Raw genomic sequence first — 12,662 nt, 5'->3', positions numbered from 1 at the left:
CTCCCTTTATATTAATAGAACAATAATGTCATTGTTAGCTAATGAATGTTTCCATGCTGAACAACGGCAACATGACAACGTTGTGCTTGTCTTATATTGTACTTCTTAAATATAAATGTAAACATATATTACACAGTAGTATTCATGTGTTATTAATAAGAATACTTTTCAAAACAATTCAGTCAATTAAAGTTGGAAACATGTTCTAACACATATTAGTTGATAAGAAAAAAGCCCAATGACTTATTTGCATAACAAGCTTGAAATAGACCCTTCCTATATCTCCTTATTATAATCAATCTGAGGATTCTGTTTTAAGGGACGAGCTGCCAACACTCACAAGCATCATGTACCTACATTTGATTGATTTAGCAAACTTAGCATATGAGGCGATAAACCTCTGGCCCAGAACTTCATATATGTTTCTGTTTGTGGCCCTCGTGAAAAAGTTTGGACACCCTGATTTACTGAAACCTATATAACACACTACAGGAGAGGGAAATAGGGCCCCTTTAATGTTGCTCACCTGGCACTCCTCGCAGCACCCCCCCTCTGCACACTGCACTCCCTCCTTCAGCCTGCAGGTGGTGGCGTTGCAGCACGGGTTCATGCACTCCTGTAAACAGAAACGTGTTGTTTGTCAAGAGCTGCAGCATTTTGTTGATGAGAATCTGAATCCACAGGATCCAATAACAATGCAACAAACAATTCATAAAGGCATTAGGAAATATGGAAGTGAAATAGAGAAGGTTATGTGATGCGTAATCCTTCTCTTTGTCTTGTTGTGTTAAACTTCTCTGTGTTCTCATTTAAGTGTAATGTAAACAGCTTATTATGTGTTGTTATAAGTACATCCTCATTTTGTATTATTGCATCACTATTTCTTCTTCTGTCTGCAGTTGTTGAAAGACTCTGTTGTTGATGTAACGTGTGTGTGTGTGTGTGTGTGTGTGTGTGTGTGTGCGTGCGTGCGTGCGTGCGTGCGTGCGTGTGTGTGTGTGCGTGCGTGTGCGTGCGTGCGTGTGTGTGTGTGTGTGTGTGTGTGTGTGTGCGTGCGTGTGTGTGTGTGTGTGTGTGTGTTGAAAAGCAGCAGGTCTGAACAGAGACTCAGGAATGTAAATGAGAAAATAACTCGTGGTGAAATGATAAGGCGGTTAAAGTGTAAAATGCATCAGAAGAAAAACAGTTTGTATATCAGTCACTTGTGTAACTTTAAACACTTCACTTTAACCTGTGCAATTCAGCATTTCTGTATTAATACTCATACATAAATATTGTGATAAATATGTCATACAGTACAATGTGCACGTTTTGACTTATTTTATGCATTTTAATTACACATTTGAACTTTATGTTGTTATGTTTATACAACACTTTTATTCCATTTTTATTTTTCCTTTATTGAACATTTTATTTGATTATTTTATGTTTATTTTCAATTATTTATTATGATTTTTCTCTTTTTTGCACATTCATACTTTCACTTCTTAGGTTTATATATATATATATTTATATATATATATATATATTTATATTTTATTTCATATATTATTGGACATTTTACTTTAATTTCCTATATTTCTATAAATGCTTTTAAAAACGTATTATCTATCATTCATTCAACGCTAAATTTGGAGCAACAAATGTTCCCCCAGGATATGAAAATATTGTGATTCACTTCTCGTCTTTAGCCTTTCACGATAATCGCCAAATAAAAAATATAAATTAAATAACTGTTAAACTTCAGTGCAAAATGAACGCAGACGCCATCACTCCATACAACCCGAACATCTTTAGGAGAGTTCAAAGATGTTTCTGCACGTTGGCCAATTATCCGTCAGAACCACAACGTGAAGGGGTCGGGTTCAGACGGAGGAGAAATGTTGGTGTGGTTTGAAAAACATCGACAGGTATCAACACGCCTCAGATCAGAGCATCAAGTGCTCAGATATTGTACTTGAGTAAAAGTAGAAGTACTCAGATCTTGTACTTGAGTAAAAGTAGAAGTACTCAGATCTTGTACTTGAGTAAAAGTAGAAGTACTCAGGTCTTGTACTTGAGTCAAAGTAGAAGTACTCAGATCTTGTACTTGAGTCAAAGTAGAAGTACTCAGATCTTGTACTTGAGTCAAAGTAGAAGTACTCAGATCTTGTACTTGAGTCAAAGTAGAAGTACTCAGATCTTGTACTTGAGTCAAAGTAGAAGTACTCAGATCTTGTACTTGAGTTAAAGTAGAAGTACTCAGATCTTGTACTTGAGTAAAAGTAGAAGTACTCAGGTCTTGTACTTGAGTTAAAGTAGAAGTACTCAGATCTTGTACTTGAGTAAAAGTAGAAGTACTCAGGTCTTGTACTTGAGTTAAAGTAGAAGTACTCAGATCTTGTACTTGAGTCAAAGTAGAAGTACTCAGATCTTGTACTTGAGTAAAAGTAGAAGTACTCAGGTCTTGTACTTGAGTTAAAGTAGAAGTACTCAGATCTTGTACTTGAGTAAAAGTAGAAGTACTCAGATCTTGTACTTGAGTCAAAGTAGAAGTACTCAGATCTTGTACTTGAGTCAAAGTAGAAGTACTCAGATCTTGTACTTGAGTCAAAGTAGAAGTACTCAGATCTTGTACTTGAGTTAAAGTAGAAGTACTCAGATCTTGTACTTGAGTAAAAGTAGAAGTACCAGAGTGTAGGAATACTCTGTTTCAGTAAAAGTCCTGCATTCAAAATGTTCCTCAAGTGAAAGTAGAAAAGTATTCTCATCAAAATATAGTGAAAGTAGCGACAGTAAAAGTAGTGATTGTGCAGATTGGTCCATTTCAGAATAATATATATGATATGTTTTATAATGATTGATCATGAAAGTGTTCTCAAAGCTGGTAAAGGTGCAGCTAGTTTGAATGACTTTGTATACTGCAGGGTAGCTTGTGGATTTACTCCAGGTGGAACTAAAGTCTGATTTAACACTTGATTATATTTCACATCATTCATCCACATCTGTGAAGTAACTAAAGGCATTAAATACATGTAGTGGAGTCAAAGTACACCATGTACCTCTGAACTGTAGTGGAATAGAAGAACACAGTAGTATAAAATGGAAATACTCAAGTAAAGTACATGTTCCCCTACATTGTACTTAAGTTCAGTACTTGAGTAAATGTACTTAGTTACTTTACACCACTACCGTAAATCATTTCATATTTGCTAGAGAAGCGAATATGTTTTTAATTCAAATGAAATCCTACGTCCTACTCTCGTAGTCTCATTTCTCCAGATCACATTTTTGCCGTGTGCATGCTGAATCATGTTTTGCTAGATAGATATCACAAAAACAACGCAGAGTAAAGGTTACACAAACACTAAAGGGGAACCTGCACTAACAGAACTCAAATAAGTCCATGTATCTCTCCTATTTAACAGTGAAAAAAGAGATGCGCCGGTGAAGATGGCCGCATCGTCTATGTGCTTTGCCCATTTTCGTCTTTTGTACATATTTCTTTTACTTTTGCCGTTTTACTTTTAACATGGTTCGCAACATGCTAGCCGACCGCACCTACTCTGCCATACAATATAGCAGAGAGGAACTTCTCCAATTGCGAAACTTCGTGGACAATAATAACCCTCCGACAAACAATGGAGATTCACCATGGCTACCTGTTGCTGTTCTACCTGAGAGACGCAAGAAGAAGACAAAGCGGGGATGCCGGGCCGGGTTGCTGGTCAGACTGAGGAAACGAGAGAATCGGCCCCCTCTTCCGAGTATTCTTCTGGCTAATGTTCAATCCATTGAAAATAAGCTAGATGAACTCAGAAGCCGGATTGCTTTTCAACGGGACATTAAGAACTGTAACGTGTTAATTCTCACTGAGACTTGGCTCAACCCCGCTATCCCGGACTCCGCCATTGTCCCGGACGGATTCTCTATTTTTCGTCAGGACCGGACTGCAAACTCGGGGAAAAGTAAGGGAGGCGGTGTGTGTGTAATGACTAACAACAACTGGTGCTCAGATGTGAAGATTATTTCATCGGACTGTTCCGCACAGCTAGAGCACCTCATGATCTCATGTCGGGCCTTCCATCTGCCGAGGGAATTCACATCTGTTGTGATAACAGCAGTGTATATCCCGCCGCAGCCACTCGCCGACCACAACACGGCACTCGATCAGCTGTTTGGGATTATTGATAAAACCGAGACTTCACGGCCAGATGCGGCGTTCGTTGTGGCCGGAGATTTCAACACCGCCAACATGAAGAAGGTTTTGCCAAAATATTACCAACACATCAACTTCCCGACGCGCGGGGGAAACATACTGGACCATGTTTATTCCCCTTTCCGGAATGGATATATGGCTCTCCCTCGCCCTCCCTTCGGCAAATCAGACCATATCTCACTACTGTTGTTGCCTGCGTACAAGCAGAAACTTAAAAGGGACAGACCGGTAACAAGGACAGTACAACGATGGAGCGTGGAGTCAGATGAGGCACTGCAGGATTGCTTTGCATCCACGGATTGGAGTGTGTTTGAGGACAATAACATCAACACACACACGGACACTGTCATCTGCTACATTGGGAAATGCATCGATGACGTGGTACCGAAGGTTTCTGTACGGACATTCCCAAATCAAAAGCCCTGGGTAAACGGTGAGGTGCGCGGCAAACTGAAAGCGCGCACTATCGCGCACACAGCGGGAGATTTGGAGGAGTACAGGAAGTCTAGGTATGATCTCCGGAGAGCAATTAAAAATGCAAAGAGACAGTACAAAGAAAAGGTGGAATCTGACTTCAAAGGCTGTAACACTAGGAATATGTGGGCGGGACTAAGGACAATGACTGACTACAAAGGAGCAGCGGGGGGTGCTGCGGGAGTGTCTGCGTGCGCATCTCTCCCAGATGAGCTAAACAGTTTTTTTGCACGCTTTGAGAGCAGCCGGGCTGTGGAGGTGCAGAGGGACCAGGAGCTACACTGCCCTTTTGTTTTAAATAGGGCAGATGTGTGTAAATCCTTTAAAAGGGTTAACCCACACAGGCTCCTGGACCTGATGGCATCCCTGGCCGTGTTCTCAGGGTGTGTGCAGTTCAGCTGGCAGAGGTGTTCACAGACATCTTCAACAGGTCCCTGCTGCAGTCTGTAGTCCCCACATGTTTTAAAACACTCCACCATCATTCCTGTCCCCAAAGACAATCATCACCTGCCCCAACGACTACCGCCCAGTAGCACTCACCTCCATCATAATGAAGTGCTTTGAGCGGTTAGTCAAATTATTCATCACCTCCTCCCTCCCTGAATCTCTGGACCCCCTGCAGTTTGCCTACAGAGCAAACAGGTCCACAGACGACGCCATAGCCCTCACCCTCCACACTGCCCTCTCACACCTGGACCCGAAGAACAGTAACACATATGTGAGAATGCTGTTCATTGACTACAGTTCAGCATTCAACACCATTGTGCCCTCCAAGCTGGCCATCAAGCTCAGAGACCTCGGGCTCAACAGCGCCCTCTGTGACTGGATCCTGAACTTCCTGACGGGCAGACCCCAGGCAGTGCGGTTGGGAAACATCACATCCTCCACCCTGATTCTAAACACCGGTGCCCCTCAAGGCTGCGTGCTCAGCCCTCTCCTCTACTCCCTGTTCACCCACGACTGCATGGCCACACACAGCTCCAACACCATCGTGAAGTTTGCTGATGACACGACCGTCATCGGCCAGATCACAGACGATGACGAGACGGCATACAGAGAGGAGGTCGAAAACCTGACATCTTGGTGCCAGGATAACAACCTCCATCTCAACATCAGCAAAACAAAGGAGCTGATTGTGGACTACAGGAAGCAGCAGGGAGAGGGACACGCCCCCATCGCCATCAATGGGACTACGGTGGAGAGAGTCAAAAGCTTCAGGTTCCTTGGGGTCCACATCACTGAGGACCTGACATGGTCTCTTCACACCACCACCATCACCAAGAAAGCTCGACAGCGGCTCTTCTTCCTCCGCAGGTTGAGGAGGTTCAAAATGGATTCCAGGATACTCTGCAACTTCTACAGGTGCACGATAGAGAGTATCCTCACTGGCAGCATGACGGCCTGGTACGGCAGCTGCACCGACCTCGATCGTAAGGCTTTACAGAGGGTGGTGAAAACTGCACAGCACATCACCAGGACGGAGCTGCCATCCATGGAGGGACCTTTACCTCCCAGCGGCTCAGGAAGAAATCACTACGGATTATCAAAGACCCCCATCACCCCAGCCACAAACTGTTCTTTCTGTTGCCGTCTGGCAGACGTTACCGCAGCATCCTGGCAAGGACAAGAAGATTCGGAGACAGTTTCTTCCCGCGGGCAGTGAGACTGTTAAAAAATTGAACTGTTGAAACAACATCAAACATTCATCTGCTACTCAGTAGTATGTATCTAATACCTAATATATATATATCATTCCAATAACTTGTATATAGACTCATACTGCACTATTCCACATCATAACTTTATTTCATTTTTATAACTATTATTATTTTTGTATTGCTCATGCTCTTATTGTTATTATGTTATGTTATTATGTTGCATTGTTGGAGAAGCCTGTGACATAAGATTTTCAACTGCATAATTACTCTGTAGCTATGTCAGATTGACAATAAAGAACCTTGAACCTTGATGGTGTTGCACAACATCCTACTTAATAGACCTAAGATTTTGTAAGATTTTGTGCAACACCGTCACTCTTAAATAGGAGAGTTAAATGGACTTATTAACCTCATTTTGCAAGGTATTACAAATAATTGAACTGGAGTTTTGTTACTGCAAGATCCCCAAAAGTCAAAGTTTGTTGTTGTTTTTTAACATTTCTATTTATTCGGATCTATGTGAGCGGATAACTTACGCTTCATCTAACTTTGTTTTTGTCAGTATTTAATCTTGTCTTAAAGGTGGGGTAGGTAAGTTTGAGAAACCGGCTCGAGATACACTTGTTGTTATATTCCATGGAATGCTCTTAACATCCCGATAGCAATGAATATCTGAAGTGCTTTGACAAAAAATACATAAAAAAATATCATCTGTGGAAGCCGTGGCGCTGTAAAAAGCACGACCAATCATTTTAGCCGGCCCGGCTAAAATAACTGGATGGTCTACCTGCCTGTCAGCCTTCCATCTGTGCACAAACTTATCTCGTGCCCTCATTGGTCATGTGCGCGTTCGTGTGTGTTGGAGGAGGGGCTCTGTGAGGAAGTGGCAGATTTTTTCCGGCTGTGTATTTTCAAATTTTAGCGATATCGAGCCGGTTTCTCAAACTTACCTACCCCACCTTTAATGTACATTATTTATATTCATATTCTGTTTTTTGTACATATCATATTCTAGTTACATGTATATAGACTTTTTGAACTATTTTGTATTATACATGTTGCATTGTTGGAGGAGCTCAGGTCAGAAGAACTGTAGCTTATGAGCATATTACAAACCTTTGATTCTTGAATCTTTGAATCTTATGAACTGGATCATTGTTGATGTAGTTAATTAAAACCAAACAAAAGCAGCAAGGCCATATTGAAAAACAGATGTATATTCCCGTACCTCCACAGTGCCGCAGTCACATTGCTCCCCCGCCTCCACAAAGCCGTTCCCACAGACGCCCGGGGTCACCAGGGATTTGTAGTCCGGTTTGTCCAGCAGGCAGCCGGGGCTTCGGCCCGTCAGATATTTCTCATAGAAGTTGGTGCTGCAGCCGCTGAAAGTGCGAGGCACATTGTAGCTGAGGGAACAAGGAACAAATGTTAAAGCAAAACTTAAAACAAAAATCCCTTTAACCATCACTAAAGGTGGCTAATGTTGGGCTATAAAGGAACTACAGCACGGTCACATGACTTCACGTCACCACCGCTAAGCTAAAGGTGGCTAATGTTGGGATATAAAGGAACTACAGGAAGGTCACATGACTTCACGTCACCACCGCTAAGCTAAAGGTGGCTAATGTTGGGCTATAAAGGAACTACAGCACGGTCACATGACTTCACGTCACCACCGCTAAGCTAAAGGTGGCTAATGTTAGGCTATAAAGGAACTACAGCACGGTCACATGACTTCACGTCACCACCGCTAAGCTAAAGGTGGCTAATGTTAGGCTATAAAGGAACTACAGCACGGTCACATGACTTCACGTCACCACCGCTAAGCTAAAGGTGGCTAATGTTAGGCTATAAAGAACTACAGCACGGTCACATGACTTCACGTCACCACCGCTAAGCTAAAGGTGGCTAATGTTAGGCTATAAAGGAACTACAGCACGGTCACATGACTTCACGTCACCACCGCTAAGCTAAAGGTGGCTAATGTTAGGCTATAAAGGAACTACAGCACGGTCACATTACTTCACGTCACCACCGCTAAGCTAAAGGTGGCTAATGTTAGGCTATAAAGGAACTACAGGAAGGTCACATGACCTTCACGTCACCACCGCTAAGCTAAAGGTGGCTAATGTTGGGCTATAAAGGAACTACAGCACGGTCACATGACTTCACGTCACCACCGCTAAGCTAAAGGTGGCTAATGTTGGGCTATAAAGGAACTACAGCACGGTCACATGACTTCACATCACCACCGCTAAGCTAAAGGTGGCTAATGTTGGGCTATAAAGGAACTACAGCACGGTCACATGACTTCACGTCATCACCGCTAAGCTAAAGGCGGTTAATGTTGGGCTATAAAGGAACTACAGCACGGTCACATGACTTCACGTCATCACCGCTAAGCTAAAGGTGGTTAAACGTGATGACTTTTAGTCGTCTCATTTAAACACTTGTTAGCAACCACCGTTTTTAAATTCACCAGTGGGGTATTTACTGATGTATTAGATGTCGTAAAACAAAACGTTAAAATCTATCCAGCTTCTGTTAACCACAGACCTTATTTCAGGATAACAACCAAAGACATGTTATAACCCTAACCCAGGAAGTGCTAAAATGCTGACTCATTTCAGGGTTTTAGGACTCATTCCCGCACCACTTTAAGAGAGATTTGTGTTACCTGAGTGCTGGAGCCATGATGCAGCTGTCTCCAGAGCAGGGGCAGGCGCTGGAGTCGTCGTGGTTCATCCCCAGGTTGTGACCCATCTCATGAGCCAGCGTCGCCCCGACTGCGATGGCCCTTTCCGTGTGATCCTGACGCAATTATATATTTAGTTACTCAGCTTTTTATATTTTGACTTTAACCCAAACTAATCAGGTATAGCATTACCATTCAGTGCTGCTATTCCCATCTCACCAAAGATGTGCTTTGTGTATTTTCTCTAATATATTAATATCTTGTTAACAATCGAAACACTATATGTATCCTTGGGGGGGGAATTGAGTTTTGGGTACCACTTTACAATAAGACTACCCTTATAAAGGGTTTACGAATAGTTTGTAATTCATTTATTAATTAGGTTGTGAACACTTTATAAATCATTAATACGCTTTTTATAAGACATAAACAGGGCAACTGTGACCGGTTGCTTGCCAAATAGTGAGCCCACATTTATCTGTACTGTTAAGTCTTATATATTGGCTACCTAGCTTACTTCGTCTCCTTCATCAGCCAGCATCCTTGGTATCTGTTGCTCACCGAGTTGATTCTCGCTAAGTAGCCAATATAAGGCTCAGTCATCTTGCCAAATAGTGAGCCATGTTGAACTGGTTTATAAATGGTTCTTAATTATTAATAAAGTGTTTACAACCTAATTAATAACCCAATCATAAACCCTTTATGAATCCTTTATAAGGGTAGATTTATTGTAAAGTGGTACCAAATAAATATATACAAATGTGTATATTATAATTATTAACAGCATAGTTACAGTGGTTGATTAAATTCCAACCAGGAAACAGGTTGAATGAAGCATTGGATTAAAGCATGAATGCACGCAGGCTGACTCGTGATAGAAATATCTATTTCCTCAATATTCCTTTCCTTCCTTGTTTCTGACAACAGTCTAGACGTCGGCTGCACCACAGTCGAAGAAATGTCAGACATCAGACTTCCTCTTTGCAACGATAGAGGGCTGGAGTTTTGGTTTGATGATGATAGATAAGTTGGTTGGCTTATTAATGACATTTCAAAGAATGGATTAGAAGCGTCTGATTTAGTTTTGATGTTAAAGTCTGCTTCAGTTTCTGTTACTCATACAATAGAAATTCTACAGCCATGCTAGTGCTTGAGCTAAGCTAAATGCTAACAATAACAACGCTAACATGCTAATGTGTATCAGTGTTCACAATCTTACTAAGATGCTAGCATGCTCACATTTGCTATAAAGCCCTAAACACAAGAACATATTCGGCTAATGGATATGTCTCTTTCTGCAGGTGTTTGGTCATGATGTATTGGATTTAAAAAAAAAATGTATCCTGAGGGGACCATGAATGTATAAACAAAATTACACGGCAAACTATCATATTGTGTGTCAAGATATTTCACTTGAAAGTGTCTAGAGATTACCTAACGTTGGACATTAGCCACCTTTAGCTTAGTGGTGGTGATGTGAAGTCATGTGCTGTAGTTCCTTTATTGCCCAACATTAGCCGCCTTTAGCTTAGCGGTGGTGACGTGAAGTCATGTGACCGTGCTGTAGTTCCTTTATAGCCCAACATTAGCTGCATTTAGCTTAGCGGTGGTGATGTGAAGTCATGTTCGTCTTACCTGCACGACTCCAACAGAGTGACCTGAGCAAAGAGTCCCGATGTAAGCCAGTCCCACCGTGGATCCTTCAAAGTCAATGCCACTGCAACACAAGACATTTCAAAATAAGAAACACTTATAAATGAATTAGGACACAAATCATTAGTACGCTGTTTAGAGAATCATGCACATCCATCCACTAAGTTCTCTATTTATATATTAAATATCAGCTATTCATATTTTTTTACAGGAAACATGGCCGACGCCAGCAGTTCTGTGCCTCTCATTTGGGGAATTATTGGACTTAATTGTAACGCCCACAGTTACTACAATATTTCTTCCGTTGAAGCAATTCTTTGCAATTTTTAGGACCTAAACATGCTCCAAAATGCCATATTTTTCAGTAAACTTGTCAGGAATTTTGAAACATTTGATATTTTAAGGGTATCTTTCTCGAGGTGTGGGTAAAAGGGCTCCATAGCGCCTCCTATAAAGCTTCTTAAATTCAGCCCCTTGCTCAGGTCTGACCTACAAGTCTGACATTTGGTAGCTATACGCACCATGGTGAGACGCATAAAAAAGCCTCTTAGCGCCATATCGTAAACCCAACAGGAAGTTTGCCATTTTTATTTACATGTGCAGTTTTGGGTTATTTTTGCACTTTACTGGTGTCGTATTTGAACAAACTCCTCCTTGAGTTTTCATCGAATCAACTTCAAATTTGGTCAGTGCCATCTTGAGACCATGGGGATCTAAAGTTATTTAAAATGTCAGTATCCATTGAACGCACTTGCTTTGGGGTGGAGGCGAAAAGTGCCTTTCGCTGTTAAACAGGAAGTTTTGGAAAGTCCCAAAGTCTTCCAACAATGCGTAATACGATACTTCAGAAATAATGAAATAATGTACTGCAATTGACACAATGGTGCAAGTTAAATGGAGGACCAAGCAGGAATAAGTAAACTAAATACATGTTAATTTGAATAAGATAAAAATGAATATAAACTTAGATACTGTACAGCAGCATAAAATAATGCATATTGCATTAAATATGGACTGTAAACATGTAATTACGGCCACTTGACAGAGTTCAGGATTTAAACTGGCATTATAGTGGTTTAATGAGACATTATAACTGAGTATTTAAGTCATATTTTAAAGCCTCTGTTGCAAAATGTTTTGGTTTTTGGAGAGAGAAGATTCTTCTCTTCTTTAATGGAGTATTTTTTAATCAACTTTGGCAGCTTTTAGTAACCTGCATGTACATGTTTTTTCAGCTTAGCAAGGTTATCTCACTGGCCTCCTTCTCATGAATCCAGTGTTAAGGGCTATTGTTTCAGAGATGTTATTGTAGGAAAGGGTGTGTGTGTGTGTGTGTGTGTGTGTGTGTGTGTGTGTGTGTGTGTGTGTGTGTGTGTGTGTGTGTGTGTGTGTGTGTGTGTGTGTGTGTGTGTCCTCTGCATTTAGCGGCAACAACCTTTTTGCTGATGAAGCGAATAATGAATATCAATGTGCAAATACATGCAGGTTACAAACCTACAATGAGAAGAGGATGGATGCACCAATGTGGTTAAACTTGTGAAATAAAACGTGTCTGGAAGGCAGTTGAGAAACCTGAGGTAGATAACGCTTCACTTATTGCCTCAATTAAGCCGCACCCAATGCCATCTCTCTGCCAAGAGACCAACAGCAAGTGGCCCTAAAGCAGGAGGTATTGTGTACGCTGCTTGGTATATTATGACATTTTAATGAATGGTTATTTGATTTTGTTCTGAAATATAAAAGGGACACAAACCAAGTTGTTGTACTTCTTAGTGGCTTTAGTTTCTATTACTCATAGTCATAGGTTTTTTATTATGGTTGTTCTTTTCTGTTTGCTTGTAGCTTCTTAGAGCACTGCAAAAATGTAAATGTCTTAGGCCATGCTAGTGACTCTGTGCTTGAACTACGCTAAATGCTAACAATAACAATGCTAACATGCTAATGTTTAGCAGGCTTTGTTCCCAATCTTACCAACATGCTAGCA

At 41.2% G+C, this 12,662-nt stretch overlaps 1 protein-coding gene across 1 annotated transcript in view; it reads right to left on the bottom strand.

Annotated features, from left to right (window-relative positions):
- The window catches only part of LOC117489104 (zinc metalloproteinase-disintegrin-like brevilysin H2a), a 37,044-nt gene that overhangs the window by 12,173 nt on the left and 12,209 nt on the right, over positions 1–12,662 (bottom strand). The window contains exons 10-13 of the mRNA XM_034138345.1: positions 10,661–10,742; positions 9,008–9,141; positions 7,559–7,736; positions 527–616 (exon numbers count right to left, since the gene is read on the bottom strand). Of these exons, the coding sequence (XP_033994236.1) occupies positions 527–616; positions 7,559–7,736; positions 9,008–9,141; positions 10,661–10,742 (484 nt within the window). The remainder of the gene's footprint in view (positions 1–526; positions 617–7,558; positions 7,737–9,007; positions 9,142–10,660; positions 10,743–12,662) is intronic.

The sequence above is a fragment of the Trematomus bernacchii genome, unplaced genomic scaffold (assembly GCF_902827165.1).
Source record: "Trematomus bernacchii unplaced genomic scaffold, fTreBer1.1, whole genome shotgun sequence".
NCBI lineage: Eukaryota > Metazoa > Chordata > Actinopteri > Perciformes > Nototheniidae > Trematomus > Trematomus bernacchii.
Note: the sequence above shows the minus strand (reverse complement) of the source record. Positions and strands in the feature narration are given on the sequence as shown.